The sequence below is a fragment of the Athene cunicularia genome (assembly GCF_003259725.1).
Source record: "Athene cunicularia isolate RWA chromosome 2 unlocalized genomic scaffold, athCun1 chr2_part1, whole genome shotgun sequence".
Taxonomy (NCBI): Eukaryota; Metazoa; Chordata; class Aves; order Strigiformes; family Strigidae; genus Athene; species Athene cunicularia.
Genome location: NW_020799095.1, coordinates 61,049,955 through 61,074,928, shown reverse-complemented (window position 1 = coordinate 61,074,928; position 24,974 = coordinate 61,049,955). Strand labels below are relative to the sequence as shown.

Sequence of the window (24,974 nt, the reverse complement as noted above, 5' to 3'; positions counted from 1 at the left end):
TTTTCCCGATGCTAAAATTTAAAACTGCTTTAATTGTCCTTACCATCCAATAACACTTGTTTTCTTTAAACATGAAGTTTCCTGAAAAATTGTGCTTGAAAACCATAAATTTTCAGAAAGATTAAAGAAAACAGCAGGTCAGAATGTGTCAGGCCAGGTTTTTGGTACACTTATAAAAATCTTATTCCTGCTTAATTTTATTGTTGTTAATAAACTTTTGTCTCTAAGCTTAAGGAAGTACAGGGGCCTCAGAAGGATCTTGTTTAATGCTGTCCCTGAAAGAGTTTCTTACGGCTTGGAAGTCTAGTTGCAGTATTTGGCATTGTTAATTTAGTCTGCTCTGAATGTAATGAAAACTGCACGCAGGCAGTTTGGTGAAGTGATACTAGGAAGCTCACACTGCATTTCCCTCCTCTTTTGCCCTCCCTTATGCAAGGGTTGATGTGAACTGCAAATGAATGCTTTCCTTTGCTGTCCTTTGGGAAGCTTTGCTTTGGAGGCACTGTTTGAATCACTTCCCTGTCACAGCATCATCAGGCAAATATTTGTCTCCCTTTTTTCCTTTGAGGTGTTCTGACAACACTGCTGGTAGGGAACAGGAGTAACTTTGAGCCAAGCTGGGAATGCAGTTGTATCAATCTCAGCCTGTTTGAACTTGCTGATTCTGCATAGCAAGTAGTTGCTTAAATGTGAATGCAGCATAATTATTCAGAAATGGTACCCCCCTGCTTTGGATTTGTAGATCAGTGTCGTTCCTCTCTTGCTTACAACTTACAACATTATTCACAGCAAAGCAAAATTCTGAAAGATCTCTGGGATAAAATACAAAATGCGTTGTGTGGATGTGTGTGCATCCTATATACTTAGGTATCATGTACTGGCAGCTGCATGGCACTGGGTAACTTTGCAGACTGTCCTGGTAGTGCTGAAAAGGAATTTCAGATCTGTCATTTGAATGTAATCACAGGTGGCTTTTGCAGCCTTAGTGCACCCAGCTAGTCTTGGTGGATCTAAATACTAATGCTCATGTCATCCTAATGATGCTGTCTGCCACCTGCTGTAAGGCTATTTTTGCTTTGCTGAGAGAACCTCATTGTGCAGGCAGATAGCACAAAAGCCTGCACTGAACTTGGGGAGATGCTTAGGGCACATCTGTGCAGCACCTTGGGCTGCAGCAGTTCCCCGGGGGACGCCGAGGGGGCTGCTACACCCACATGCCGCTGCATGCTGCTACGTGGGGAGGCTAGCTGGGGCCGTGTTAGCCCTCACAGACAGAGCTAATAAGTGATAGGGCCTCCATGAGGATAAGGAGCTGAGCCACTGCGCCGGCAAGATTGAAGTGCCTGGGTGCTGTGGGGAGTGCTAGCTGGGGGATCTGCTGTGCCTGGGTGCAGACATGTGGCTAAAATGAGTCAGGGCTTCCCAGTCTGATCCTTCCTGGGACCTGTTTGCCCTACCCTGCTCTTCCACTGCATGCCTTGAAATGGCTTTCTTACTAGCTATAGCCATGAAGAATTCTTGCTGTTCAGCTTCATTTTGTTTATCCCATGTTAGTGTTCAACATTGGTTACCACTAGAATATTTGGTGGTACTTGAAATTTGTTTTGAGATTGCTCTGCAGTTGTAAGAGGGTGTTTCCAAAACGGTTGGGGTTTTGGTATTTGAATGTCTTTTGACTTGCTGTGAAGTGTGCGTGGTGTCTGAGGGCTTTTTGGGTCATTTTTGGGGTTTTTTTGATGCTAGAAATAGCAAACAAGCCAAGAAGAGAAGACAAACAGAAACTCATCCAGGTACAAATTGTGTCTGATTTGCAGAATTACCTGCATCTTTCTGGTTCCTGTGATTACAACTGGCAAAGGCTGAGTGGATTGCTCTCTTAAGTGGGTGATTTTGGTAATTAGCACTGGAAATACATTGTCAATACAGATTCTCTACATGTTTTAACAAACAAAAAAATGACTAAACTCTTTAACCCAAGGGTATAATATTACTGCACTTTTGACTTAAGTTCCAGTCATATTCAGGAGACTCTTAGAAAGACGGTTAGCAGCAGTATATTAAGTGAGTGCTGCTGCTTCACTTTGTTTAGGATTTACTTCCCATGCAGGTCAGATGGCAGAAGCTTTGAAGAGGAATTCCCTGTGTTTTCCTACATTTTTAGACAATTTGGGCTGAAGTAATATTTGTTAAGCAGAATGAAACAAAAACAGTGGCAAAGATGATGTGACCTAGAAATCTTTCAAAGAGACAGTGTAATTTTGCAGTCTGTTTTCTCTTACTCTGTGGGCTGTTTTTCATTCCATGGGGCCTGAAGAACATCATGGTACAAATTTCAACCTGTCGTGGATGCATCCTGCCCTGTTGTTGGTTCTGATATGGTGGTATGAAGTGGAAGCTTAGACAAAGCAGACTTTTTAAATATAGAGGTGTTTGGTCATGTTCTGAATGATAGATGCTTTTTCTTTACTGTGGATTATTGAAAACATGCTTTTTTTATTCTTTGGAGATTATTTACTGTTACTTGATGGTAGCAATGTAAGTGAAAGATCTCAGGGAAGAAAACCGTGGAAGAGCTAAAGCAATTGTATCAGCTAAATTGTACTTAGGGTATCTGACAAGCTCAGTCCTTCCCACATTAGCTTGGTGAATTTGACTAAATCTACGTTAGAGAAAAAAAAATGTTTTAAATAAGGTGAAGGATGGAAGGCATTGTTTTTTATTCTTAATCTCTGAATGGTTGGATGTGTGGCTCCCTTGTCTTTAGATAATCATCAGATACATGAGGCTCGTCCCCTTGATTTTTGTATCAAACTCTCAGAAATCACAAGGGAGATGAGGAACAGCCATGCGCGATACAGTAGAATATAGGGTACATCTAGTGTTAAAGTGGAGAAACTTAGAATAATATGTAGGATATGAAGCCAGAACCTGAACTTGATACTGTCAGATGATCTCTCTGTACTGATAATGCCCGGATTCATTGGCCTCCCCACTGCATTTCCACAGTCGTGGAGACATGAGGGAGGAGGAGGGTGTTTATACATGTGCTGGATCCTGTGCTCAAGAATTAATCTTGATTTAGATGCTGGGACTTTCCCAACCAGGCCTCAGTGAAATTGTTCACTGCTCCCCCTCTGGACATGCTGCTCCTTCTAATCAGACCTACCTGGCATAAACCTCTCTTGACTGAAAGCCAGCAGTGCTTGTGTTGCCATAGTTATAAGGGAGAGGCTTAACTCTGGACCCTGCTCAGAGGCTGCAGATACACCCTTTTGTTTCACATCTTCCTTTTGCCTGGGCCTCCAAGCCAGGCAGGCCCTTTCTCTTAAGGATGTGGAGCACATCAGCAGCTGTGAAAACCGAGGGTGCTGCTACAGTGTGATTTTTCTCCCCAGAGTTAAGAGGTGAGGGATTCCCACACATACTGAGGGATGCTTTCTCTCCAAGAGCCAAAGTGGCGCTGATCTGGTTATCTGCATGCAAAGCAGGAGCTCCTGGTTTTGTTCATCATTCAGTGGGACCTGGAGCTGGGAGCAGCTGCGTCTTGCAATTGCCTCTTTCAGGATGCTTTGACTCCTCATTCTAGCCTTGAGCCAGCTAGTCAGAACCTGCCCACGTTCTGGTTTTGGCATTGAAGCTGTAGGCTGCCCTGTTTCGAGACCTCCAGAAAGCTTATATGATCAACATGCAAATCCTCTCAGCATTAAGAGAATATGGCAGCCCTCTTTGGAGATGCGGTAAAGACTGAGATGTGGCCAGCAGGAGCTGCATGTCACTTCATTAGGACACATGTGCCGGTTTTTTTCCCCCTTCCTATGAGTCAGCTCCCTTAGGCACTGTTCCATCACCATCCGCGGGGAGAAAAAGGAGTGAGGCACTTGAGTTTTACATTTGTTTATTATTACAAAAGTATCTTCTTCAATGAAAAGAAGCAAAATATTCACTTGCTACTGTTCTGGTGGAATAGTCACCCTTCTGAAATCACTCCCTGCATTACAGTGTGGGACTGAAAACTTGTTCTGCCCATTTTTTTAAAAAAATAAAAGAAAAAAAAGAAGTTGGGGAATTCTTGTGCAGTATCCTCTTAGTCATCCTGTTCACGTGATCATTAGAGGGAGAGGAAAGCTGTGGCAGAAGAGGGGAAGCGGAAGGCAATTCTCATAGGGAGGATGGAATGAAAGGCAGTCAAGCACTTAAAAAATGTGATTTTGTTGAGAGGACTGACTGGCACACAGTCATAGCACAGTTGGATCCTCTTGGCTCACCTGTGAAATTCCTTGTGCGAGGGGGAGGGAAGAGATTACTAGGAAGAGCTTTTTCACATACAGCTGTGCTGCAAAAAGCATAGTGTGTAGCAAGTTATCTGCATTTTTTGCATAGCAGTTCTTGAACGTTAAGAGTTTAGTTCAGAGGTGGATCAGATCTTGTTTGGAAAAGACTTCCTCTTTCCATTTCAGAATTATTCTTTGCAAATTCTCCTGGCTGTCTATCTGGTCTCATTTTAAATACAGTTTTGCCACTTTCTCTGAGAGGTTAATCAAGGTTAGCTGGCATTTAGTGCAAGGGAGTCCTCCCTAGTATTAAGCTCAAATTTTTATCTCCTTCCTTTCATCCTGTGTATCGTGGTTACATTTTAGTGTTCCACCCTTAGTACCATCCAAGAGTATGTGTACTTGCATGCGTGTTGTGGAGACTAATAACCACTGTATGAAGTGCAAGTTTCAGGGCTCTGGACGTTCCCAAGCTTGACTGCTGCTCTTGGGTTGCGCTGTAGGATGGCTTAGAGCCACAATTCGTTGATTTAAATTAGAAAAAAAGAGCGCCAAGTTTCATCTGCTGTGGCTCTGGCTATCTTCTGAGCTGCAGTAGTGGTCACTTCAGAGCTGCTGGCCTATGTTACTGTAACCTGCATCTGTGGCTGAATATGAGCATTTCTGTGCATGTCCTTATTTTCCCCTTCTTTTTTTGCACTACATTCTCACTTAAAGTGTTGAGTGTTTATCTTTAGTTTTTGGAACTGATGAATGTCATATCATTTCCCTTTATCATTGTAAGATGCTGAAAGCCAGGCTGACTTATGAGCCTGGCTTTCGTATTCAAAGTATGCCAGTGTTGTCAGGCCAAAATATGTTGTTATAGTCACAATGGGAAAATAACTTGTAAGCACAGCTTTGTTCCTGTTCTCCTCATATCTTGGCAGGCTGAACAGTGAGGTCGAGCATTTTCAGCATTACATGTAAGATCTAATCAACACAAACTCTTCTAAAGGAGGATAAGGCAACACAAATACTCCTCCCTCCAATATAGTTAGGAAACTTTTTAAGTAAAAGAAGCCTTGGTGAAGGGAGTGTTTAGCTTTAAAATAAAGGTTGTAGATGTGACCTGGTAACTGCTCCAGTTCAACCCAAGTTGGGTGATAAATGTTTTCTTGAGGCAGAATGACATCCATGTTGCAAAGTAAAGGAGAGAAATGAAGATTGTGTCTATCCTTTGTACTGCTCAGCGTTATCTTCCCGCTTATCTTGGGCTGTAGCTCTAGTAATCTTTTTCCTCTCCACCCTTGAATTGATGTAGTGAAACTTGCTTAACCTGCCAAAGGAGCAAACCTGCTGGCTGTAATGTGGACAGGTTGTGACTCTCCTTGAGTACTCTGGAACCTGCTGCTTTGGTTTCGGATTTTTCTTTTTTCCTTAATGATCGCATGCAGCGAGCTATCACAGCGACTGTGATATTTGACCTACACAGTAAAAGTCAGAGGTGCAGTCAGGGTGTCTTCCTGTTTATAGCTCAATAGCTCAGGCTTCTTCCTTTCAAATATGTAAAACTAAAACATGAAGAGATTACCACATTCCATGCTGTGGGTACGGATTCTGCTCTCGCTTTTTAGGACATGGCAAAAGTGTGCATGTTGCAGGAAGAACTGTAGGCTGAGGACAGCCAAAAACACTGACACTGGATGGAGCAAAGCTGCACCCACATTAGCAAGCCCTGCCTTATTAGCATACGTTATATTGCAAACATGGCTGGACTGCTTTTGGGACTTGCAGGAGCCAGTGTGTTTGCATGCATTAGGTCATGCCAGGCAGAGGTGCCAGGTTAGACTGGCTCTAACCTGGAGGTCGCAGCAGTTTCTCCTGCTGGTAGGCTGTGGATGTGCCATCTAACCCCTCTCAAGTAGGAGCAGCTCCATTGAAACAGGGCAGAGTTCAACAGGTGGACAAACAGCAGGAGGCAAGAGCCCCAAGGAGGCTGTTTTGCATAGGTAGCTACTGAACAGGAGTTCTGCATACTTGTTACTGGCAGAAAAGAGACTTTAAAAGAAAATAGGAACAAAAAGTCCCACACTTAATGCATAGCAGGTTGGTTGGTTGGTTGTTTTCTGGGTGAATGTGATTTGACTACTTTTGCTCTGTAGCTATCTGAGAAGTAACTGGCCAAGTAATACTAGCTATGTGTCAGCCAAGCTGCCAGAAGGTTAAGCATGCAGGCCATGTGTGTGTGTCGGGTGGGGGAACAGACAGGCACATGCAAAGCCTCTGTCTCACTTTCAGGAGCTCATCGAAACTGGAAAGCAGTCTTTACCGAAAAGAAATGAAAAAAAGGCCAACAAACCACCTCCCTGGTTTTGCTTTGCCTGTCCAATTGAATACTATGTTTTGTTGTTCCCAGATGCTTTTTGAGTTTTATCTTCAGCCGTTGTGGACAGAAGCCCTTTGAACAAATAACTGTTTTCTTCTCCCTTGTTCTTGTGTGTATAGACAATTGCTCCTCATGCTGTTGATTTATCACCCATAGGAAGCTCTAGATATCATGAGAAGTTAGATTGATGCTGTAGGGAAAAAAAAAAAGGCTAAAGAAAATGAAGCAGTACGGTACCTGTAGATGCCTTCCTTGCAGATTTTGTGAGATCAGGTAGCACTGGATTCGTGTAGATAAATCGATTAGCTTTGATGCCTATGGTGGCAGGGCTACCAGAGGGCCAAGGCAGGGCAGTGGACTGCACTCCGGAGGCTGTGTCAGTGCTCCACCTCCTCCCTGGGTCCTTTCAAACCTGGAGATGGCCAAACCCTCAGAGCTTCAACGTTCCTTCTGCTCCCAGTCAGGCGATCATCAGAGAAAGAGGTCCAACAAATTCAGCAATGTTTCCATGATGCTGTGCCAAACCTGCTGGGCACATCTGCACACAGATGCTCTCTCCCCCTTGAACCTCCCACAGTGTGACTGACAGGTGTCACCAGTGTCCGTCCACTGTTTGTGTGACCAGCGAGGACTACTAGGGGGCTGGGGAAGCCATGTTTTTCCTCATGTGGATCTGGTCCTCCGAGCAGCCCTGGCCTTGCTGGGTGTTGAAAGCAGGCAGTAGCTGAACAGCCATTTTAATCTTGCATCAGTTCTGGTAGTGTGGTGCTTCTGGCTTGAGGCTGTTCCCACATAACACCCTCAGAAGCCTGGCTGTAGTTTGAGATGGTAATTTAGATTTTTTTTTTTTTTTTTTTTTTTTTTTCTTTTTTTTTCTTTTTTTCCCTTAAAGGTTCAGCGATTGTGAAAGGAAACATTAAAAAAAGTGTTGTGTGAGGAGACAGTCCTCCCAGCAGCTCCACTGGAGTCTGGCCATGGGTCGGTTTGGTCCAGTGTGTTATCTTGAAGCATCATGCCCTTGGCATCCAAAACTAAAACGGATTTTATGTCATAACACCCAAGCAGTTATGAGGACATACAAGACTTGCTTAGGTTACAACATTCTCTCATGTTTGAACATGATAGCGTGCAGTCAAGTTAAATGGCACTGTCCTGAGCGGAGTTGTGGGTGTGACTTCTGAAGGATGGGCCCTAATGCCATTATCATTGTCTCTCTCCCTCATGCCGCTTTGAAGTCAGTTGTATGGACAAGGGGCAGCTCTCTCCTGCACTCCTGTTTCTAGCTATTAGAAGCAAAAATTTCCGTGGCATGCAGGAGCATAAGTTTGACTTTTTTCAAAAGCACTATAAATTTGAAGTGAAGCTAAATGCCCTACATTTTTTTAAAAAAGAAAAATTACAATTTGTGCTTTAAGTACTCAAAAGAAGCACAGGAGCAATACCTTTCATCTAACTGAAGGAAACTAGTTGATACTGTCTTCCTCAGGTTGCAAATATGGAAAACCAAAAGTCAAGTGGGTCAGGTATCCATATACTCAGGAGGCTGATTCCCTGAAATGTTTTGTCCCTTTCCCCTTCCCAGTGTCTTTTTTACAAGAAATAGTTGGGGAATACTTTGGCAATACAGAGTTTTGCAAGCTATACCTGCTGCAGCTTATCAGTGTGACCAGATATATCTTGACTTCCAAGTTGCAGTTGAAATTCAGTATTGGGGTGCACCAGTGTGTTAAGGATGAGAATGAATCATATTTTAAAACTGTTGCTCTGAGATTGGCATATACAGTTCCATTTGGTTTACTGTCTGAAACTATAAAAGGAGAGCCAGCTGAAGGTAGGGTGCTGTTTTGCACTGAGAGAAATGGTTGCTAATTTGCAGACTTTACTTACTATACTACAAGACTGGAAGGCTGGGAGTGTAGATTACTGTTCAGTATTAGGCATATGTGGGGCCTCGTGGATGATGGGGGACAGGCATGGTGCTCATGGGGCTAGATGGTAGCGGGACAAGTGCCATGCTGTGGCTTGGAGCATGGGGGAGAGCCACGGTCCCAAGCACTGCAAAGGGACTGTGCTGGATCGTGCCCCAGCTGTTCTGGAAAAGTTCAGTCTGGTTTGTGGGATCTCTGATGGTATCCTTTAAAGCCAAACCTTAGAAGTAGTGTTGTCATCACAATTTACATGGACTTTGCACCCCAATTTGTCTGCTGACAGTGTCTTCTTCCCCCTCCTGCTCAGACACATGAAGATTCATGAGAAGGATCCAAACAGCACAACGAGCACAACTCCTCCATCGCCGCTGAAGCGCAGGCGATTATCTTCGAAACGGAAGTTTAGTCACGATGCTGAGATGGACAGAGAGGAGAGGACACCTGCAAAAAAGGTTCTTTACGGGGCATGAAACAAAAGACATTCCTGGCTATCTCCTAAACTGTCAGCTGTTAAGTTCATGCAGTCGTCATAGAAATATTAAAATGTGGTCTTGTTACAGCCCTGTATATATTTTAAGATGCCGTGCTTTTCCTGTGTAACCAACACTGTTGTCTGAGATTGAAAATTAATTTATAGTTTCAGAGATTGAAAGAATTCAGTTTTTAAAATTCTTTATTGTTCAAATTTTTGAGTTCACTTATGATTTATATTAGATGATTGATGTTGGATGACAAGAGGATGAACTATTTTTTTGCTACTGCAGCCTTTCCCCTATTTTTTTTTTCTTCCATTTAACTCATAGTAGTCTTGCAGGATAGTGATTTTAACTTTTAAAAAAACAGTATTTACTTCAGAAGTAGCAACAACTCCAGTCTGGTTTTGTCTTGATCTGAAGGAAGAAAAATATCTGTAGTATATATTTCCCTTTCACAGTAGTATAATCCTGCATTACTGAAGTTTCAAGAACAACCAGAAAGTATATATTTGAAGGCTAGACATTTCCATTAGGGTTTTGTTTATGAAATATTTAGTGCATTTCAGTCATTTATACAAAATGTATGGTGACTGCCAAATTTAACTTGACCCTTTCCGCTTACTATCTCTAAATGGCAAGCTAGTAGCAGTTCCATTTAGCTCAGTATCCCCTTGTTCTGCGCATGCTTTTCTCCCTGTAATCAGAAGAGGGCTGTAGAAAACATGCAGAAGTTCATTGCTTTTTCCCTGGACCACTTGAGTTAGCAGTTGGCAGTATCTTAGTGGCATAAATAATTCAGGCTGACAGCTCGCCTGGCTTTCTGAAGGGGGAGGAATGCTAGTTCAGTGGTTTATAAACATATGAGTTTATAAGTTGTTCAAATCGCAGTTTCTCATTAGAACTGATGTATCCGTGACTTAGCTGCACACTTTATCTCCTGCTGAGCACGTTCTCACACGCGCACAGAGGCTCTGTTGCTTACCCTCTCTCTGTTGCAGAAATGAGTAATTTCTGGTTGCCTGCAGCGAAGTTAGGGATGAAGCCTGCTACTTTTTTGTAAGAAGGACTTTGAATGGATTGCATGTTGGGTTTGTTGCTTAAAATTTTGTCTAGTGAGGTTTTTTTCCTCTCTCTGAAGGTTGTCGAGGATGGTCACTCTGGTGAAGGGGATAAGAAGGCTGAGGAGGAAGTTTATCATTGTCCAGTGTGTTTCAAAGATTTTTTTTGCAAGTATGGGCTGGAGTCCCACATGGAGACACATCCAGATAATTCGTTGAGGTAAGAAATAGTCCCAAGAGTGTTTCTGGTCACCAGATGGCCTGAGGGAGCCTGCTGCAGAGAGGCAGGAGCCATTCAGCCCCCTGCACTTTTAACTGCCCCCCTTTATGATTTTGAACAGGTATTTAAATGTTTCTGCCTCATCTTGTGTCACTGGGGTGCTATAGGGCTTAATTTTATTATTTTCTGCAAATACAGGAAATCGTCCCATTTAATAGCTGGAAATGTTTTTGGAAGAAATTAAAGCACACCTTCCTTCTCCCAAACCCATCACTGTTGTTACATAAAATTGTAAAATGCCCTCACTGCAGACTTCTAACAAGTTAAACTAAAGATGCTTAAAACATAAAGCAAAACTTTGTAGAAGTATTCAGGTACCAACCTCTAAGATTATTCTGCTTGGGAAGAAGGCGGCAGCTGGATATGAAAGTTTAATTGTCTGTTGTGGGAGTGAGTGAAGATAGATGAGTTTCTGGTTCTAGACTTTCAATAAAATGTGTTATGCTCTTCTGCCTGTTGAGGTTAGGGAATGGTTTAGATTTTGGCTTAAATCAGCTTCTCTTAATAAGGAAAAATTAGTTATTAGTTGTTTGGGAAGGTACTTGGGTGTTGTGTTTTGATTTAAGTAATTGCCCCTGAGACTCCTGATACTTTTTATTTCCTGTTTTTTACCATAGAAAAATGTAGTGTCAGATACATGAAGTTATAAAAGAGGTATTCAGAATCTAGTTTAAACATGTAGAAAAGCTGCTATTTTAGAAAAAGAGACTGTCCATTTGTAGAAGCTTGTCAATGTTACAAGCTCATTTTGGGACATTGGGCTCTAATGATTTGTTTAGAAGAGTGCAGAATTCAGCATCTTGAAGTGTCAACAATCTTTCCTGAATACAGTTTCTTAATAGAACGGCATGGAGCAAGCCATCCCATTCTATTAAATGGGATTAATTCTATTACATTTTCCATTTTTTTTAAATTCGAAAACCTTGGTAAATATGTGTAAAACCATTTTTAAAGACATTGTAAGCCCTGTAATTACTGGGGAAAGGATTTGGAAAGATCTTTCTTAAATTTGATCCAGCAAATTGTAGTTAATTAAATAGAGTTTGCTGTTTCTGAAGTAAATGGAGTAAATTTTCATTATAGAGCAAAACTGAAACAGTTGTGCTCTGGTAAGAGTTCTGCAACTCCACAAAAGGGAGTCTGTGATAATTTTGCCATATACTTTACACTTTAGAGAAAGCAGCTGTTACATTAGGCTTATCCTGGCATTAGCCTAATTGTGAAGCTTCTATGAAGACAGGACCTCTTTGCAAAGTTATATGCCATGGGCCTGAGTGGAAAGGTGGATTCTCTTGCTTTGACTGATAGATAAAAGGTAACAGAATAGATATCCTAGTAGCTTGGGCAGCTTTGCAGTCTGTTCCGACAAGGCAGAGACACACTGGCTGTGCAAACACGCTGTTCCTCTTCATGCAACTCTTTCTCTAGGATTAGGAGACTTACTTCTGAATAATACTTTCCTGAAATGGATTTTGCTACCCTTGATTGTGTTGAGCAGCAAAGACCAGAATGTGTCCCTAAATCAAAGCCATAATTGTGAAGCTCTGTGGGCAAGAGTTAAGGGTGGTGCTGGGATGCTTGTCTTTATGGACTTGTCTAGACGATGGTAAAGGGGTTTTGTGTCAAATATTTACTCTAGCAATTTAAGACATGTCAGTGGAGATAGGACAGGGCAAGGAAGCTGTGGTTCTCCCTGGTCAACTAACGTATTCAAATGCAACTTGCCCTGCCTATCTGGTGTAAAACGCATCGTTTGTCCTAGTCTAGACAAGTCAAATGACACTGTCTGCTTGGCCTAACCTAACAGAAAATCCTCTGGTAAGCAGAGCAGTCTGGGCTGCTGTTAAGGAGACTCTTTCATCCTAAAGGAAATGGGTTAAAATCCTTGGCAGGCAGGGGCAGTAATCCCCGGGTTCCCAGGGTTCTGCAAGACTGTAGGATTCAACAAGATAGCCTGAATGTGGTGCGCCATTCTCAGTCCTGAGTTCATGTGACAAATGATTCCTCTTGGTGTGGCTTAGGGGTGTTTTTTTGACGGAAAGAGTATCAGAGCAGAGGGCACGTGTGCTCAGGGCAGGGGAACTGTAGAACATTAGAAGGTGTTCATCAAATCCTGGTGTTTCCTTATTGTAGAAGGCAAAAAGTAAGAACTTCTTCAAACAAACAAAGCGTAGCAGCTGTGTTACGAGCAAAGGGCAGGGAGCAGAACACCCTCAGTCTCTTTTTATTGCCAGTGTTGTAGAAGTAGAGTCACTTGATCAGCACCTCTGTGAGTCAGGTATCAGATGTTGTGCATCTTGGAGCCAGATGCTCTGGGTCTGGCAGTCAGTTTGCTCAGCACAGACTGTCATGACCAAAACTAAGTGATGCTCAGTCTACCTAGCCTTGCCTTTTTATGTAAACCACAGGGCAAACATCCGATATTTTTTTTCTCTCCCAGTAGTTAGTATAAAAATGATTGCAGACTTCAGCTCTGGAGTGGTGCGCCACGTGCATTGCCTTGACGGTGATAGACGGTGATACCAACCTCCCTCAGGCATGCGTGCCCAATAGCAGCATAGTGCCGGGGTGGGCAGGAGCTTCTGTCTGGCTTCGTTGTGGTCCTTTAATCCTGTCATTGTAGTGCCTTTGTGTAAATACAGCCTCTTGCCCTTCAGAGCCGTCTGAGTCGGTCTGTCCCGACCCCCCTCTGCTAAGTAGCAGAAAAGGTAAGGCTGTCTGGCAGCCCCCGGATCAGTATGTGAGCAACTAATTTACAGGGTGGGTCTTCCAGATACTGTCAAGTGAGCAATTTTAAATCACAGGGTTAGCTGTTCAAAGTCAGATGAAAAGACACCCCTCATTGTCTTCCCCACTACTGCTTTTTCATGTAAAGCCCCGAGAGGGGAGCACCTCATTGTTTACTTGCAGCAGAATAAACAATACTTAATCCACTGATTGTGTGAGAGGGGCTCCCGCTTGGGAGAGTATCTCTTGATTATGTAAAATCCTAAATCGTGCATCTTTGTCTCCTAATTACGGTAGGAACTGCCCTGCTCTTGGGAGCAATAATAGGGCTCTTTGTCCCACTGACAATGGGCTGTGGCACTGCATCTCCTTCATGGCATTACCACCCCATGTCAGTCTCTGTCCCTTTGAAGCCCTGGGACCTGCACCCTAATTAGTGACATGAGCTGGTCCCAGCAAGGTTGTCTGCAGTCCCTGTTAGCAGTGGGGAGGTGGTCCAGGGGTGCTTTCTGATCCCCTTTGCCTCTCTACCTGGATTATTTAAAGAAGACCTCTGTTTCCCTGCAGCTGGGGCCTCAGGACACAGTCTATTTTGGTGAGTTTGTATCTGAGTGTTGATATAATTAGCAGAGCGCTGAAATGCTGTGCAGCCAATAGGGAAAATGAGAAACCTCGCCGAGCGGAGGAACTTCTCAGGAAACTTTTGTGGTGGAGGGTTGCTTTCAAACATGGTAATGTGCTTGTAAAGGTCACCTGACAGACAGCTCTGAGCAACATCAGCAGTACAAGGAAAGGAGAGGTGAGGATTTCCTGGGGAGAAACCTCTCGAGGCGCTGTGTGAGGTTTCTCCTCTTTCCTTTGGCAAGTACAATGGAACAGGCTTAAAGTAAAACGTGTGTTTTTTTAAAAAGTACATGCGCTATACAATTCCTCTGTTGGTTTTCACTGTAACCAGAGAATATCCTTTGTATTTTCTCTCCTCCTCCAGGAGGCTTCTTACAGTACTCTATACCAGCAGATAAAGGTTTTTTAACTTTTCCTCCCTCACAGCAGCAAGGAGACATTTATGCTACCTTTTATACCCATGTTCCTGAGGAGAGGGAGAAGGGAGGTGGTAATAGCATTGCACCTACCTCCTTTCTTAGAGACACATTTGAACATCAGTTCTCAGCAAGGATGGTTGTGCAGTTTGAACATGGTAAAAGCCTGGATCTTAGTGAGTTTTATAAGGGTTTTCTGATCACATTTGGTTCAGTGTGACATTGCCTTCAGTTATGGAATTTGTTTTTGCTAACTTTTTATAGGAGACAAGAAACAAATAGACATTGCAGAGTGTGAAAGACACTCTCTGCCCCAGTCACTGAGCTGACCTGGGGACCAGAACCAGTAGATGCCTGTTGCCATGAATGGATTCGGAGTAGATTAAGTTTCCTGACCTTTTACAGAGCATGTCCAAACAGTGATATAATATATGAAGCTCTGTAATTTGCCAAATCCCAGGCATATTTTCACAAGGACAGCAAAAGCAGTTCTCTTGCCCCAGGGTAATGTGCTTCTGTAGAACTTCCAAACAAAGAAAACCAAAAGCCATTCACAGTCTACCTTGTTCTTCAAAACACCCTACCCAAGTTTTGCTGAAACTTGTAAAGTCAAATTGGCTAGAGGTTGAACACCACCTTGGAAAGTTGTTGTTTTGAACAGTTAGATCAGTAACAGGCATAGCAACAGAAGAGCTCAGGTCCTAGAATGGAAAGTGTCAGCTCAGCCTGTTGTCATCTGCCTCCAGTTTTGCCAGTGTAACCACTGTGAGCTTTTGTTTCCAAATACACTCCCAGGTGAAAAATGCTATTGTTGTGTCTTGGAGGTACCTAGCTTCACTCAGAAGGAGTGGACAACTTAAATGCCCTGGGAATGGTCTCCTGGACTCTGTGGGTAAATTGTTTCACAAGATTTCACATGCACATCTTGATTCAGTCAGGCTGGTCACCAGGTTTCCCCCTTTGCCATTCTTCAGTGCATTGTGTCAGGTGGTGGAATGATGCAAGGCACCTGGACCTACGTCCCAGTCTTAAATAATTTTAGCCAATGCACAGAAGTAGCCCTGTTTAAATCAAGACAGTATGAAGTTCCAGCTATTTAGAATATTACATGTTTATTGCCCAGTTACTGTTCTTCAGGGCAGTTCTGCACATTGGCTTTGGGGAGATAAAAGAGCCAAGAAATTAAATTAATGTAAATTTAAAGTGTACAGAGATGATTCCAATCATTAGCAGCAGTACAAAAGACTAGTACAAGATTAAGTTGTGTACGGAGCAGCAATGTGACTGAGTAAAAGCACATTGTACAGGATGTAACAGGGAAAAAAAATAACACAGAAAAAGCCCCTTAAGTTTCAGTCCTGTTTTTGCCACTGTCTACTTAAGCAACTTTAGTGATTCACTTTCCATCTTTTCTCTCCTTATATAATAGGGAATAATCCATTTGACTTCATTTTTGTGAAGCACGTTGCTTTCTACACATGGTCAGCCTTTTGTGGCAAGAGGGTATTAGTAACATTGCAAACTTAGAAGAATGAATGTGTTTGAAAACTAAATATTATTTGCAATTTATATTACTTGTGAGACAAAACTATGAGTTTGTGGTGTGGAAAGGAAGTTTTTTCGTAGTAGTTGACACTGTCACTGGAAGCAACTTGAAGCACGAATGACAAGTAGTCTCCATGCACCTTTGTTAAATGCCATTCTACTTTTCCATCTCTGTCACAACCATTGGTGTGCACATAGATAAGCCTCATTCCTTGTTACAACTTCAAAATATGAAATGTTGTGCTCTTTTAATGCAGCTGGATAATTCTGAGGTTGTTGTATCCTACACGATTCTTGAGTACTGAGAGAGAGGTGGAGAGCATTCCAGCAGAGACATGTTTATGGACCTCCTTGACCTAGTTTTGGCACACTCTACTTTGGCCCCAATGCTCCCCTTCTTAGTTATTGTTTGAGATTGTACGAGCAAGGATAGTTTAGGTAGGAACTGCCGCTGGAGTTGTGTGTACTAACAGAGTCAATGCTGCAAGATTTGATATAGCCAAGGATGGAGGTGCACAGGGGTCAGTTGCATGGCATTGCCGATTTGGCTGAGTCTCCTGCTCTGCTCTGCAAGTTGCTTGCTCAGTGTCTTGCCAATAGGAACTAGGAACTGAATCCTGATCTATGTTGGCAGCATTTTCAGTTCAGCAGCAATTCCATGAACCAGCTGGTGGTGATGAAATCCAGCTCTGGTAAATGCTGTGACCAAAAATACGCTGTGGTAAGATGCAACTCAATGTTGCAGAGGAGAGGGTGTGCAAGTAAGCTGGCGAATGCATCCTTTTACTGAGCAAATGGAGAAGTAGAATCAGTGGGTTGAGCATCTGTCTGTATGCTGGCTTGCAAAAGCAGACCAGAACTGCATTTTAAGTGCTTTCTGAAGTTTTTGTTCAGGAAAGAGGGATGGAAAACATCTGAAGAGCAGTGCGAGTCCAGTGTTGGCCTAAAAGTAGTCAGCTCACATCAGGGAGCTCATTGTGCGAGGAGACTGGGAATCCAGAGCAGCCGGGTAAAAATACCAGATAGTGAATGGACACAGGGAGTGACCCTCTCATGTGAAACTCTGTGGTGTGTCACATGGTATTATCTTAGCTCGGTTGCAAGAATAGAAAGTGGATAAAATGCAAAGCTGACTGTAGAGGAAAGCTGCTTGTAAAAGGGAATACAGGAGGGAAAGAGGGCTGAGCCAAAATAGGTCATTAGCATGCTTCCCTGATCCTGATGACCAGGGTTTGTTTATACTCAGGCTCGTGCTGGCTGCTGCTTATTGTGTTAACAGTCATGTCTGCGTGCTGAGCATAGCTTACCTGCGAATGTAGATAAGGGCAAGGGTGTTCAGGCCAGATTTGGCTGCACCTATTTGTGAGCCCTGTTGTCATCAGTGGATGGTTATAGGATAGACAAATGCCTGTAGATGTGTTTCTTTTTATGTTACTTGAGACAAGTAGTGTTGCTTTTTTAACACAGTAGACACATAGATTTTTTTTTTTTAACTCTTGCCATTAATTTTAAAACTACACAAGTTCTTGGCTTCCATATTTGAAAGATGTGTTAGAATGCAGGAAGAGCTTTCCTTTTCTTACCCTGAAGGAATACCAGAAGGTCCACTTGAGTTTGTGTGCACAAATAATGACTTTTATTATGGATGATGTGCAGCTTCCAATTTTAGTAGCTGTAGAGAACTGTACTGGTCATGATTGTTTGGTTTGGTTTTTTTTTTTTTCCCCATGTATGCTTGCCCTAATTATTAAATCCTTCATTGTTGCTTATGTTGATCTTCAGCTTTTGCTCCATGATTCCATCCAGCCAATTTCTTGACACTTTTGGTTTTTAAAACTTTGACCTTTATTAAGTAAAAAGGTCATTATAAGAAAATTAAGTACTTTGTGCAAGTGTCTGCAGTCCATCTCCCATTTTCCCTTTATTTGTTCTTAGTTCCATGTTAATTCTGTTGAAGTAAATGTTAGAGTGAACTACTGATCCACTGGGGCAGAGGTATTTAAATCTGGTACTGTTGAAATGTTTCTGGTGCATGCAATTTGTTACAGTGCTGGGTAGAAGTGAAATCTTTTTTCCTGATTTTTCTTTGCTCACACACAAAGTTAAAAGGTGGCACAGGATGGCTCATGCCTTTTTATTAAACCTTATAGTGATTAACTTCTCTTGAGTTACTCTGACTGTGGGAGTCACAATATGCTGGTGCTGACGCTGGCTCTGCAGCATGCCGACAAGTTTCTGAAGCACAACATCGCTCTGGCTTATATCAGATCTACCCTGGCTCCTACATGATACTTTTCTTGCCTGGACCAGAGCGTGGCTGTAGGAATGCACACAGCATTGTGCATCCCTCTATTAATAGAAGGTCTGGCACAGTGGTGTCAGCCTTTGCTGCACCCAAGGGTGGCTTCTTTGAGGGAGAGGATTAAAGGGACAATGGGACACATTGGTAACAGTCGGACAATCAGTGGGGAGGTGGGAGGGAGGAAAAGTTAAAAGAAAAGTCCTGCCTTTGCTGAGATGAAGCAACGTGCACTGAACTTCTGGTGAGCTATCTCTGTCCCTCTGTGTGCTGGGAAAAGGGAGGGGCGCCTCTCCAGCCCGTCATGCCTGCGTTGGCTCCTGGTGCTACTCTGCCACTTGCAGCTTCGGCGCTGACCCATAGCACTGGGAGAGCAGCAGGTCCTTCGGGGTCAGACACGCTGTGATGCTGCAGGGGAAGGAGGTAGGAACGGTCATCGCAGGACAGCAGGAAGACCCATGGGGATCCCCGGGGGGGAAGGCAGGAGCGGCATTCATAGCACTGCTGCTTTTCCATCACTCATCTGCAGCAAGTGGGAGAGATTAGTGCAGCTGTTGGATGTTATTTCCCAGGGCCCTGGGTGTGGAGGCCAGGAAGGGTTTTTCATGCAAAAGGAGATGAGTATCTGGACCTGGGTGGGGTTGCACAGAAGCAGAAACCAATTTTCTTGGTCTCATCTGCCTCCCTTTGCCTTGCTCCAAAAGAAGTGAGAGAGAAGCAAAAGAATCCTTTCCTGTATGTCTGTAACTTGCTAGTTTTTCTTTCATAGGTGGTGAAAGCCCTTATGTTTGAAACCATCCTTTCTCCATCTCCCCCTCCTTGTTGGCCTCCTCTGCAGCGCACATTACCGGTGCAGAGGCTGGGAGGCTGCTCCCGTCCCTGGTGTGGACATGAGTCAATGGCAGGGAGTCGCTCATCTTCTCTTCTGCCCAGTTGTATTATTTTTAGGTCAGCATAGGATTTTTTTTTGCTTGTAAGAAGAGCCGCATTAATTCTGAAAATAATGTGAGACAGAAAAGAGAATAATAACAACAAAGGTAGAAATTTATATACAGTACATATTAGGGATTTCAGTGGGAGGAGTTAGATGACTAAATAACATAACTGTGTATTAATGACTTCTGTCTCGGGATATGTTTCATTCTTGTTTTGTTTTCCTTGCTTCTGTTTGTGGCAGTTGTTAATGAGCATGGACAGGAAATGAACAAAATGGTATCAAGCCTTTTATTTTAGATAAGGCCTAGAGATTAATATTGGTTTTGTTTGTTGAGATCCACAAAATGGGCAACACAGTGAGCTGGGTGGGTGAAAACTTAAGGTTTTAGTCTACTCTTGTATGGTTTCAGAAGTGTGACTAGAAGAATGCTAAATGTCACTTTCTCTTTCCCACTGCCAGTCTCAGGTAATGCTTAGTGTTTGTTTAAATTCTTGGTAACAGAATGATGGATATTAAATGTTTGCCATTTACATCTTGACTACTGACATAAAATTTAGAAGGGTTGAATGTTTAACTGCATTACCCTTAACCAAAACAAGAGCTATTAATTTTTGCTTCAAATTTGGCTCTGTATTTCCTTTCTAAAATGTCTTTAATTTTTTTAAGGAAAAAAAGCTATTTCCATTGCTGACAAATTGGAATTGGCTCAGGGGAGAGTGTAGTGCAAGGCAACAGGCATTGCTTATGTAAACTTTTCTTGCATAGGTGCTGCTTGTTGTAAGTGTAGTAAATCTTGGCTTGCCTCTTGAACATGCTGCACAAAGCATTGCCTATTTCTTAAAGGCTGTTAAAATGCTCTTATATCCTAATTAGCATTACACATTTCAAGAATACTAACTTATTTTAGTAGAAAGCTTTTTAATGGTGTGTTTTTACACAGAGACCTTGTCTGCATTTAAAAAAAAAATGAAAAAGGTGCACTGGTGTAGTAATAATTAAACAGACTAGCCTGGTGTGATACGTGGCCTGGGCACCGAGGTCAGCCTGGTCATTGCACTGTTGTAGCACAGTTATATTTCGATTCTTCTTTTGTGTTTTAGAAGTTCTGGTTTCTCACCCGCTTTCTTTCTACACCTCTTCCAGAGAGTCAGAGCCCTAATATTACATTCGCATTGTACAGGTATGAATGACTCCAAAACATAAAGGCAATTGAGAATAAAACTCATTTTAAAGTGGTCTTAGCTGCTAAAAGCAGTTTTTTCCTTTTTACTTATAATTGAATCTCTGTGCTTGGAACCGAACAGCTTTCTTCTCTCTGCTCTGTAATCATATTTATAGAAAAATGGAAAACTGTGGCCAAGACTAGCAATCACATGATAACACAGCAGCTTTTATTTGCTACATCTGGAAACTTACCTTGCAAGTAGAGTGCTTTTATCTCCACTCAGGTGTTGAGCCATTGCTCTGCCTGTTCTGCTAACAACCTCAGAACCTGTTCCCATCTCTGTTCTCTGCAGCCATACCATCCGTGTTTGACTTGGCAGTACACATGAGCAGACTTGTGAAATTGTAAGGAGAAGGGGGGGTTTTTTTGGTGGTGGTTTTTTTTTTTTAAGTTCATCATGAGCAAAGTATTACCATATGTTTCAGATGCTTTATTTGATATGCTGGACTTTTCAGACTTTCCATAATTATTTCACTTTTTTTAAAAAGCAATTTAATCAAGATGAAAAAATGTTCATATGACCTAGGATTCCTTTCTCTTGTCCTTCTTAGACTGTGTTTTTAGATCCACAAATACAGCAGGCATTGACACTACCTAAAGATGGAAAATAGTACTGATGACAAAACAGAGAAATTAATGGTTAGGCTTCCTTAAAAAAAAAAAAGAATGCTTCCAGTTAATGTGTTGTTAGGCATGGCAGCTTACTCCATTTTAAATTAATACAAGCCTTAGTCAATGCAGCATGATGCTTGCCTTAACTTTTTAGGTTTTGAAGCTTAGTATCTCTGAATTTTTCTTGGAGATGGTACATATCCTTATCTGCACCTGCATTGCTAATTGTATTGAAAGCTCAAGTCATGTCACTTGGGAGAAACTCGGACTCCCTTCCTACTTGAGGTGAGGGGGAGTGAGCTCAAAAAAACCACACACACACACACACACACACACACACACACACACACAAAAAAAAAAAACGTTGTGCATACACTTGGGCAAACGGGCCATATACTTTAAATGGCTTGCATCCATAGCAAAGACTGACAAGCCCAAGTGAGGTCTGCAGAGCCCGAAAGACCTCCCAAGCCAGTGGTGCAGCGGCAGCCCCCAGCATCGAGTGACTTTACAATGACCTCCCTTGCCCTTGGCCAGTGGTGTGGGCCCAGGGTGCCAGTGCAGGCTCTGGACCCTGCTGGGCCACCTGCTTGCCTGGAAAGCCAGCCCTGGGGAGGCTGCCCCACACATCTCTCAGGGAGAGTTTTTCTTGGGCTGTTTGTATTCTGGCTCTCTGAGCTGCATCTGCGTTTACAGGTGTGCCTGGGCCATGGAGGAAGGGAGGACATCCACAGGAGTCCTGTGCTCCAGCTCTTGCGTGATCTGTAAACTGTGGCAGCAGGGCAAAGTGCTGAGCCAGGGCGCGGTGCATTTATATGCCCTGAAGTGCCTGCATCTTGAGATGACGGGTGTGATTTATCTGGATGTTTCTTTTTTCAGCCAGGAGCTTCTGTTTGACTGAATGGAAAAAGAGCTTAATCCTTTTCCTGACTTCTCTTTTTGCTTACTGCTTCTTCACTCACAGTAAGGAAAATAGAAGACCAAGGAAGAGAAAAACACAGAAGTGTTTAATCCTATGCATTACAAAAGAGAGAAAGTACATATTCCTTTTTCAAGATATATTGCTTTTGTTTGGGGGGAGGGGAGGCAGTTCCCTTTGCATGGAAAACACCATTTTTAAATTGCAAATTTTTACTGTCCTGAGGCATAGTAGTTGATACAGGTGGTACTGCAAAGGACTTTCACACGGGTCCCTGCTCTGAAAGATTTACTCTCAAGTTCAACTTTTGATAGGAGCTCTAAATAAACCAGTGCTTAAAATCAACATGTCACACAGTGGATGGAGGTGAGGGAGTGTAAGATGGACGAGGCGCACCACCCCGCTGTGTGGGCGTGCTGGCTTCTTGCCCAGGGGCACAGGCTGCTTGCAGAGGGGCACAGGCTCCTGCTTGGCCCAAGTCCCGGGTGTACTGTAGAAGGCACCAGCTCTCCCCAGTAGTGTTTTGGTCCAGTCAGCGGTAGCTGTGCCTGCCCTGTCAGGCACGAGGGGATACAGCTGTTGCACTGATTGCTGGTCCAGGGGAGGCCAGGCACATCAGGAACCCTGAGGCTGCCTCAAGACACCCCAAGATGAGGGTCTGCAACCCTATGCAGAACAGCTGGCCCCACAGACGGTCAGCAATGCTCCTGGTGCAGGAGCAAATTGATTGCAAGCCCTTGTTGTCTGTATGCTGACGTACAGGAGGAGGATGCCAGAAGCACTGCTTGCTTTCACATGAGGCGTTTTCATCACCTCTAAAGAAGAATTTTATTTCAGTAGCCTGCAAGGTCTTCAGGTGACTGCTCTAACCCTTTAATGCCCTTCTTCCCCCAGCGGTTATGATGGTTGTGTGTTTTTGTTTTCACTGAAGATAAAAGCTTTGCATCACGGAATGGGTGCTGCCAAGCAAGCTGGAGGAGAGCTGTAGATCCTGATGCGGGAGGAGTGCTACATGTTGGCATTCCCCCCCTCCCCAAGATTGTTGTCACATTTAGCAGACCTCTTTAAGTAAACATTTGCTTTGTAAATAGCATTGGTTTGGTATTTAGTGGAATGCAGGGATTGTGCTGGCAAGAATTATAAAGGTAGGATGCAAGTGAATTGACAGGGGAGATAAAACAGATCAAACCTTCAGCACGTAATATTTATGTCCCAGTGTTCTGGGTACCATGATAACAAAGACCATGTTACATACACTTCACACATGCTTCTTTCACCACTCAGAGACTGTGAGTCCAATTGCTTTGTGGGTGACTTGGTTATCTCTTAATTTTCAGGGAATAAAAAAGGTCTGTGGAAGTTTATGTAGTGATAAAAAGAACAACAATGGGAGTTTGTTAGGGACAGGACAGGGAGGGAGTGGTTTCAGGATTTTGTCAGAAGTCATTTCTAATTGCAGGATGTTTTTTTAATGAGTAGGCACACGTCCTTTTCCTTGTGTGGAGGACGAAGACAGTATGAGAACTAAGGGGGGAGATATGTGAAAAACTCCTAGTGTGTATAATATTATCACCGACAAAATCTGAATGCTTCACATTCACTGGTGTTTGCTTCTGTGAAACCCATGCTTTGGATGCAAGCTGGGGCTGTAACCCAAGGAATCATATTGAGTGAAACTGTGTGTCACTTGCTGAATGCAAAGTGGATGTGACCTGTCACGCTGCAGAGCTGAAATCCCAGATATTTAAAAGGCAGGAGGCTTGTTTGTTAATGTGTTGTCCAAGTGTTGCTGCATAGTCCTTACTGCCTTCAACATAGCTGCATTTCCCATACCTTTGGTTGTTTAACTGAAGTCTACTTTGTGTGAGAAACTTTTGATTAGCTGAATTTTGGATTTGAGAACTTAAGAAAAACAAGAAACCATAGCAATAAAGTGTGGGTCAGAAAAGACCTTGCTTCTGCAGTTTTCTTTGGGGCACACAGGCTGTGAAGGGGGTATATTAATGTCAGAAGTGTTAAACCTGTTTCAGGTCTTCCTCCTCTGACCTGCCCTCCCCTCCATGGAGCACTAGTTTTCCTTTTTAAAACAGTATATTTCTCATAACAGCTTTGAAAAATATCAGTGCAAGTTTATGGAAAGGCAGTGCAAAGAAAATTATACATGGGTATTTGAGTGGTGTGCAGTAGTATGTTTTAAGCAGTAGTTAAAGTGCTATGTATACTTTTGCAGCTGATTGCTACTTAGGTCCGATTTAGCCCCTTCTTGTCACTGATTTTTTAAAAATGTCTTTTATTTTAGTAGTACTTCTTAGTAAAAATGAAATGGTGTCAAGCCATTGAAGTATTTTATGTAGCACAATAGGAAGGTTCTTAGAAGGCTGTGGTCTCAGCTGCCAATTTGCTGTCTGCCCATGTGGGATGCTCAGTTCTCATGTGCTATGTTCTTTAAACTTCCAGTGAACTTAAAAGCCAGAAACTGGTAGAAAGTAATTGTGACTGAAATGGCCTTTCTGCAGTGATAGATTTTTGACAAGCTGTGGCTTCGTTTTGCATTTAGCAGGTTTTTAGTATCACAGGGCAAGAGAAAGGAGGCTGTCCTAACGCAAAAAGAATGCTAGTTCTTAAGCTTCCAGTAGTCAGTAAGTCATTTTATTTTATTCCTTTTCTTTCCAGGTGTGACATCTGTTGTATTACCTTTCGTACTCATCGGGGATTACTGCGCCATAATGCAGTTATCCACAAACAGCTTCCCAGGGATCCCATGGGAAAGCCATTCATTCAGAACAACCCTTCGATTCCAGCAGGCTTCCATGACTTGGGATTCACGGACTTCTCGTGTAGGAAGTTCCCCCGCATTTCTCAGGTACTCTCTGTTCGTCATAGCTTAAGGTGCTAGCTGATACAGTGCATATCTTCTGAATTCATTGAAAGATTCATCCTTGAAGAGGCAGAGACTGAGTGCAGGATATTTTGTGGAAAGCACCTTACCACTGTCTGTGTAGGCTTCAAACACTTTCTGCCTTTTCTTTTTCTTTTTTCATCTAAAGAATGTTGGGGTTGCTTTTTTTTCAGCATTGCAGTGGATAACTATTGGTGTGAAAGATCTATGAAAATATTTTAAAGGAAAACTTAAGTGATATTAGATACTTGCCCATTTCAGCCTGCCCATTACTTCTCTCCTTCCCAAAACCATCGCATATCTAAAATCGATAGGGAGGACACATGGTAAGGAAGACATTATTTATTGTAATTTAGTGCAACAAGGATGTACTTGTGTTCTGAAAACCTT

At 42.8% G+C, this 24,974-nt stretch overlaps 1 protein-coding gene across 2 annotated transcripts in view; it reads left to right on the top strand.

The window, feature by feature from the left end:
- Nucleotides 1-24,974, top strand: part of RREB1 (ras responsive element binding protein 1) — a 90,821-nt gene that overhangs the window by 41,575 nt on the left and 24,272 nt on the right. For both annotated transcript variants that reach the window (XM_026842962.1, XM_026842961.1), the window contains 3 exons: nucleotides 8,875-9,019; nucleotides 10,182-10,321; nucleotides 24,359-24,548. In XM_026842962.1, the coding sequence (XP_026698763.1) occupies nucleotides 8,875-9,019; nucleotides 10,182-10,321; nucleotides 24,359-24,548 (475 nt within the window). The remainder of the gene's footprint in view (nucleotides 1-8,874; nucleotides 9,020-10,181; nucleotides 10,322-24,358; nucleotides 24,549-24,974) is intronic.